Raw genomic sequence first — 7,500 nt, forward strand, 5'->3', positions numbered from 1 at the left:
AAGGGGCAATCTGGAGAGGGAGAGAGCCAGAGAGAGAGAGAACCAGAGAGAGAGAGAACCAGAGAGAGAGATTGTTCTTGTATGGAATAAATTGGGACAAATGGTTTTAATGTTTTTTCTATCCCTTCCTGCGGTCTGATTGACTGTCTGGAGCTAGTTGTAGTTGTTATCTGTTTACCTTCAGGCTGGGTCGTGGGCTGGTGGGGGAGGGGCTTGTCCTGGATGACCTGCCAGTTAACTGGGATCCTGACAACTCATTGGCTACACAGAGAGGTGAGAAGTTGATTAGTAACTTTGTGGTGTGTGTGTGTGTGTGTGTGTGTGTGTGTGTGTGTGTGTGTGTGTGTGTGTGTGTGTGTGTGTGTGTGTGTGTGTGTGTGTGTGTGTGTGTGTGGAGTGTAATACCTGGGCCAGGGGACTTGGTCCTGGGCGGCGTTTTGGGTGGAGTCTTTGAGGAGGTGCCGCTGAGGCTTCTGGGAGCTGTAGTCTTCTGAGGGACTGGTGGTTTAGACACCTTGGTCTTTGAATCTGTAGAGAGAGAATGAGAGAGAGAGAGAGAGAGAGAGAGAGAGAGAGCTATTTGTTATATTTCCTTTGTTTTATTTTTAAACCAATGCTGGCTGAACGTTTTAAACCAGCTTTGGTAATATCAATTCAGATAAATATTTATTTTCCATGCCCGTATATTTATCTTGAATTAATTTAATTTAATTTAATTGTATTTAATTTTATTTTATTTTATTTCGTTTAATTTAATTCAATTTTATTTTATTTTATTTACTGACCGTCTCTCATAAAATAAAATAAAATAAAATTGAATTCAATTAAACTAAATAAATTTGAATTGAATTGAATTGAATTGAATTGAATTGAATTGAATTGAATTGAATTTTATTTTATTTTATTTTATTTTATTTTATTTAGTTTAATTTAATTCAATTTTATTTTATTTTATTTTATGAGAGACGGTCAGTCAACAAGTCTGCCCCTCAATTAGTTAATTGGTTAATTGGCTGGTGTGTCTCACCACTGACGAAGGGGGCCGGCTTGCCGCCGTGTGTGAGTACGAAGTCGTCCTGAGCGTAGCGGAACTTCTCGGGCCCACACGCCATGAACACATCGTCCTCCCCGAAGAAATCCTGCAGACACGTCACCTACAGGGAGGGAGACATAGTCGAGGGTCAGGTTAGAGAGAGAGAGAGAGAGACCTAGGAACACAGGTTAGAGAGAGAGACATAGAGACACAGAGAGAGAGAGACACACAGAGAGAGAGGTTTGATAGAGAGACATTGAGACACAGTGACAGAGGTTAGAGAGAGGACAATGAGAAGATGTGTGTGAGAGAGAAAGATAGAGAAACAGAGAGAGGTTTGATAGAGAGGCATGGACACTGAGAGAGAGGTTATAGAGCGACACAGAGACAGAAGTGAGAGAGATACGTAGTGACACAGAGAGGTTAAAGAGAGGTTAGAGAGAGAGACATAAACAAAGAGAGAGAGAGAGAGAGGTTAGAGAGAGCCATAGAGACACAGAGAGCGAGGTCAGGTAGAAAGAGAGACACAGACACAGACACAGGTAGAGGTGAGAGAGAGAGAGACATAGAGACACAGACAGAGGTTAGAGAGAGAGACATGGAGACAGAGAGAGAGAGTGTCTAGAGAGAGAGACACACACACATAGAAACACAGACAGAGGTTAGGGAGAGAAATTAGGTCACAGAGAGTGGTCAGCTAGAATAGAGTGTTTCTCGATGTTAAAAGTATGCATCCGATTTCTGACCAAAAACTCGTCTAAAACTGTGCTTGTCGTTTGTTGACGTGTTGACGTGTCAAACAATCATCGACCAATCAGACCCCGCGATCAGCACATCACATGTCACATCCACGTCACATCTCACAACCATCTGAACCACTGACTGTATGTAGACATGAACATTGGTTTGTCAATTGAAAGTCATGTATTCAGGATTATTTCTGTAGTGGGGCTGACCATCAGCCTCTACTGGCCCTACTGGGCTCTACTGACTCTACTGGCCGTGATGGACTATACTGAGCTCTGCTGTTTTTACTGGTTCTACTGCCTCTACTGACTTTATTGGCTCTTTATTGAGCTCTACTGGCTCTACTGGGCTCTAGTGGCTATATGTGGCTCTACTGAGCTTAAATGGGCGTGCATAGGTGCGTGAGTGTGTGTGCGTGCATGTGTGCGTGCGTGCGTGTGTTTCCTCGATGTCTGTGTGTGTGTATGTGTAATAATAATTTACATGTTGAGAGAATTCGCATACACACACACACACACTTAGCTGTGTAAGAACTGCGCATAAAAGACTAAACGCAGAGAGAAAGCTAGAGAGGGGTTTAGAATGTTAATGATGTATAGTTGCTAGGGAGAAAATACCCAGACACAGACACACACACACACACACACACACACACACACACACACACACACAGGAGAGCTGAACATCAGACGGTGGCATTAAGTTTTCTGCAGGTCTGTTCTATATCTGCCATCACAATCAGATGAGACGTAATGTGATGTGAAGAGGGAGGGAGGGAGGGAGGGAGGGAGGGAGGGAGGGAGAGTTTTGAGATAGAGAGACCGAGAGCAAGAGAGAGAGGGGGGGGGGGGGAGTGGGATCGGAAGAAAGAAACGGAAGGAAAAGAAAAAGCGGGGAAAAAAGAGACACTTGTGTGTGTGTGTGTGAGAGAGGGGGGGGAGGGGGGGGGGGGGCTGGAGAAAGGATTTGTTGTCATGCCAACTCAAATGCCCAATTCCCTCAGTATTGTGGGTGTGTGTGTGTGTGTGTGTGTGTGTGTGTGTGTGTGTGTGTGTGTGTGTGTGTGTGTGTGTGTGTGTTATGGTTTCCCACTGCTGAGACTAGACTGAAAGGACAAAGACCACACACAAACACACACACACACACACACACACACATACACACACAAACACACACACACACAAACACCCCCACCCACACAAATATGGTGTTAATGCGTATATGTGCAAAGAATGTCTCCTTACATTCTGCTACTACAGTAGTATCAGTAGTAGAAGTACTCGTAGTATCATAACTATAGTCGTAGTATTAGTATTATTAGTACTAGTATTAGTAGTGTAGTATCAATTCCCCATCCAGTGTATAGTCTCTTGACTGCTCCAGAGTCTAGTTTGATAGCCTGGGTGATGTGTGATAGTACTAGTACTAGTATTAGTATAAGTAGTGTATTATGATAGTACTAGTACTAGTATTAGTATAAGTAGTGTATTATGATAGTACTAGTATTAGTATAAGTAGTGTATTATGATAGTACTAGTATTAGTATAAGTATTGTATTATGATAGTACTAGTATTAGTATAAGTAGTGTATTATGATAGTACTAGTATTAGTATAAGTAGTGTATTATGATAGTACTAGTATTAGTATAAGTAGTATATTATGATAGTACTAGTACTAGTATTAGTATAAGTAGTGTATTATGATAGTACTAGTATTAGTATAAGTAGTGTATTATGATAGTACTAGTATTAGTATAAGTAGTGTATTATGATAGTACTAGTATTAGTATAAGTAGTGTATTATGATAGTACTAGTATTAGTATAAGTAGTGTATTATGATAGTACTAGTATTAGTATAAGTGGTGTATTATGATAGTACTAGTATTAGTATAAGTAGTATATTATGATAGTACTAGTATTAGTATAAGTAGTATATTATGATAGTACTAGTACTAGTATTAGTATAAGTAGTATATTATGATAGTACTAGTACTAGTATTAGTATAAGTAGTGTATTATGATAGTACTAGTATTAGTATAAGTAGTGTATTATGATAGTACTAGTACTAGTATTAGTATAAGTAGTGTATTATGATAGTACTAGTACTAGTATTAGTATAAGTAGTGTATTATGATAGTACTAGTACTAGTATTAGTATAAGTAGTGTATTATGATAGTACTAGTACTAGTATTAGTATAAATAGTGTATTATGATAGTACTAGTATTAGTATAAGTAGTGTATTATGATAGTACTAGTATTAGTATAAGTAGTGTATTATGATAGTACTAGTACTAGTATAAGTAGTGTATTATGATAGTACTAGTACTAGTATAAGTAGTGTATTACCTGTTTCCCATCCAGCGTGTAGAGTCTCTTCACCGCTCCAGAGTCTAGTTTGATGGCCTGGGTGATGTCAGCCAGGACCTGCTGGAAGGAGTGAGCCGTCTTCTTGTTCAGTAGGATACGGACCGCCTTCCTGGGCTTCACCCCGCTGCGGATTACGGTCACCAGCTTGGGCTTGATGAAGTCCTTACTCTCCCGGCTCTCCCCTCTCTCCCCCCTCTCCCCTCTCTCCCTGGGCGGCGCGGGGGAGACCGTGACCCCCGCCGACCGCGTGGAGCCCGGGGCGCCGGCCGCCACGCCGGCGGCGGCGGCGGCGGCGGCGGCGGCGGTGCCGGGGTTGTTGGCGGTGGCGGAGCCGGCGCCGGGCTTCCAGCTGAGGGTGGAGATCTTGGTGTAGTCCACCTTCTTGTAGGTCTCGTTGGACGCACACACGTAGCACTCTCCTGAGGAGAGGAGACGAGGAGAGAGGAGGGGAGAGGGGACATGGAGAGAGAGGGGGGGGGGGGGATAGGGGAGAGGAGGAGGGAGGAGATCATGAAAGAGGAGATGAGGAGGAGAGAAGGGGAGGGAGGAGGGAGGAGATGAAAAGAGAAGAGAAGGGGAGGAACGAGGAGACAAGGAGACAAGGGATGAGGAGAAGAGAAGAGATGAGGAGAGAGGAGGGGAGATGACGAGAGAGAAGGAGGAGGGAGAGGAGGAGGAGAGAGGAGAGGAGAGGAGGAAGGAGGAGAGACGAGGAGGAGAGCAGAGAGGAGTGGAGGAGGGGAAAAGTAACATGTAAAGTCCAGTTAACATGATATCACTTCCTGCTGTCCATTAGAACCCCATTAACATACCATTACCTCTTGTGTGTGAGGGTAGTGTGTGTATGCATGTGCTGTGCATGTGCGTGTGTGCGAGTGTGAGTGTTAGTGGTGGGAGTGTGTGCTGTGCGTTTCTGTGTGCGTGCGTATGTGCGCGCGTGTGCGTGTGCGTCTGGACTGTGACTGTGTCTCTGTGTGTACCTTCAATCAGCTCGTCCATGCTCGTTATCTTCTTACTCCCGTCCGCTGTGTAGATGGTGCGCACGCCCTGCGGGAGGTGCAGGTTGTCCGCCAGGGAGCGCGTGAGCTCCATGAGCAGCGCGTCGTACGAACGGAAGCGGTCGCTGGAGACGGCGTAGACGAGACCCTTGAAGTAGCGGTCCCCGTTCCGGTAGAAGCGGACCTTCTTGGCCCGCTTCTCCGACGTGAGTGCCTGCAGGGTGCGCGTTCGGTAGTAGCTGCAGTTGGCGCTGTGCGCGGGGCTCGGGACCAGGCTGCTGCCTCGAGACCCCGGGCCGGACGACTCATCCCTCTTGGTGCGCGTGGAGCGGCCCCGTCGCACCTTGTCCCGCTCGTCGAAGTGCTCCAGCTCGAGGCTCTTACCGTTCAGCGACATGATGACGATGGAGGCTGCGTGCGAGAAGCGTCGCTACTTTCCTCTTCCAGGGAGCGCGTCTCTCCACATGTTCCGGAAGCTCTCGTCACCAGCTGTTCTCTCTCTCTCTCTCTCGTCCGCGGCTAGAGAGCCGGTCTGCTCCGGTCAAATCCCGATCAAATGTCTGCGGTTACTTCTTCGCCCCGCTGCTCGTATCTCTCTCGTGCCGGTGCGTCACGCCCTCCACCGGCGCCTTCAGCACGGTGATGCGCGTGCCCGCTGCGGCTCCATCGCTCTCCGGTCTACCGCCAACACCGGTCTCCGGTGCTGTGAGGGGGGCGGGGGGGGGGGATAGGCTTTATTCCCGAGATGAACGGAACCCAATCTCGTCATTGTAATGATGCTGTAGTTATTTATAATAACGATAATGTTAGCCTATTGCATCCGGTTCCCCTCAAAATAATAATCGATTTATGTCGGCTAAACTAGACGGATATTCATCAGCAGACACAACAGTCTATCGGCTCAGATACACACACACACACACACACACACACACACACACTCAGACAGACACACACACACACACACACACACACACACACACACACACACACACACACACACACACACACACACACACACACACACTGACCAATAACGCCTTTGCACGGGTCCGTTGCTAGGGAGGCTTCCTTCCTCCCGGTACTCCGTCTCGGCACGAGACCCAGCAGTCGTGCGTCGTCTTCTTACCCACCGCACAAGGGATGCGGAGATGTCCCGGTGTAGTGATGGGCGGCACGCGCTCGTCTCGGGCCTACTGCCCCCTGCACCGTGCTGCAACCTGCACGAGCCGCCGGTTCCGCTGGACGCAACGTCAATCACCCGCTAGACAGCATGGCCGCTGCCGCAAGAGAGAGGAGGAGGAGAAGGAGGCGTAGCAGGAGGAGGAGGAGGTGGTGGTGGTGGAGGAGGAGGAGAGAGCGCGAGACAAGGCGACCCGGCAGCCTCCCTCTCTACCCGTTCATACGTGTCGATGACACGCACGTCTCTCCCTCCGTCGATCACTCCCTCTGCCCGCCCCTCTCTTTCTCTCTCTCTCTCTCTCTCTCTCTCTCTCTCTCTCTCTCTCTCTCTCTCTCTCTCTCTTCCTCTTTCTCTCTCTCTCGGTCTCTCTCTCTCTGTTGCAGGCCCGTGCTCCTTCAGCAGGTGCGCGGTGAAGCAGAAACAGAGGCTGTATACGCTCACCGGTTGGGAGAATAAGAGAGAAGCAAGTCGACCCCCACCCAGGGTCCTAGTGCCCCTAAGGCACCTGACTCTTCATCAAACTGAAACTAGTGTAAAGCATCAGGAAAACGAGTTCCTCTTTTCTGATTGCTACACGTCTGCTAGCTGTTTAACTATTCTAGAGCTACCTTATAGCCGTATCCACTTGCTTGTTACTACTGAACGTTTAAACCGTGTTGAATAAATAATAACGTCATTATTATCATCCTCCCCTTCCTCCTCTCTTAAGTGGACTAAATGTTTGATGAGGACAGCCGAGAGGGGCGGGGCCAACCGAATTGCTGGCCAGGAGGGTAGCTGGTTCCATCCAAGGTTTGCTTAGTGCCTGTCTTTGGTTTAACTGTGGTTAAGGCTGTATAGTGATTGGATTAACTGTGGTAAAGGCTTTATAGTGATTTAAGTGTGGTAGAAGCTTTATAGTGTTGTTTTAATTCTGGTATCTGCTACCTAATAGACTCCATAGAACAAATGCATCTATTCTATCTATCTATCTTCTATATATTCTAATAATTTGTGTTTCATGTTTCAGTGTGGCCACTAGATGTCACTGTAACCCCAGTATGGTTTTATACCGGCGATCGTATGGATATTCTCTCTTTTAAACTCATAACAACACTTAACACCACACCCGTGGCCACCGCGTGTGTGTGTGTGTGTGTGTGTGTGTGTGTGTGTGTGTGTGTGTGTG

The 7,500-nt window shown here is 46.9% G+C and overlaps 1 protein-coding gene across 1 annotated transcript in view; it reads right to left on the reverse strand.

The window, feature by feature from the left end:
- The window catches only part of LOC311368646 (serine/threonine-protein kinase DCLK2-like), a gene marked incomplete at its 3' end in the record, with an annotated part of 9,018 nt that extends 3,305 nt beyond the window's left edge, over positions 1-5,713 (reverse strand). Inside the window, exons 1-6 of the mRNA XM_084487448.1 lie at positions 5,132-5,713; positions 4,131-4,570; positions 1,028-1,154; positions 406-528; positions 179-261; positions 1-10 (exon numbers count right to left, since the gene is read on the reverse strand). The exon at positions 1-10 is cut by the window's left edge and continues 60 nt beyond it. Of these exons, the coding sequence (XP_084343574.1) occupies positions 1-10; positions 179-261; positions 406-528; positions 1,028-1,154; positions 4,131-4,570; positions 5,132-5,546 (1,198 nt within the window). The 5' untranslated portion in view covers positions 5,547-5,713. The remainder of the gene's footprint in view (positions 11-178; positions 262-405; positions 529-1,027; positions 1,155-4,130; positions 4,571-5,131) is intronic.
- Between the last annotated feature and the right edge of the window lie 1,787 nt (positions 5,714-7,500).

The sequence above is a fragment of the Micromesistius poutassou genome, assembly GCF_964030765.1.
Source record: "Micromesistius poutassou genome assembly, chromosome: 23".
Classification (NCBI taxonomy): domain Eukaryota; kingdom Metazoa; phylum Chordata; class Actinopteri; order Gadiformes; family Gadidae; genus Micromesistius; species Micromesistius poutassou.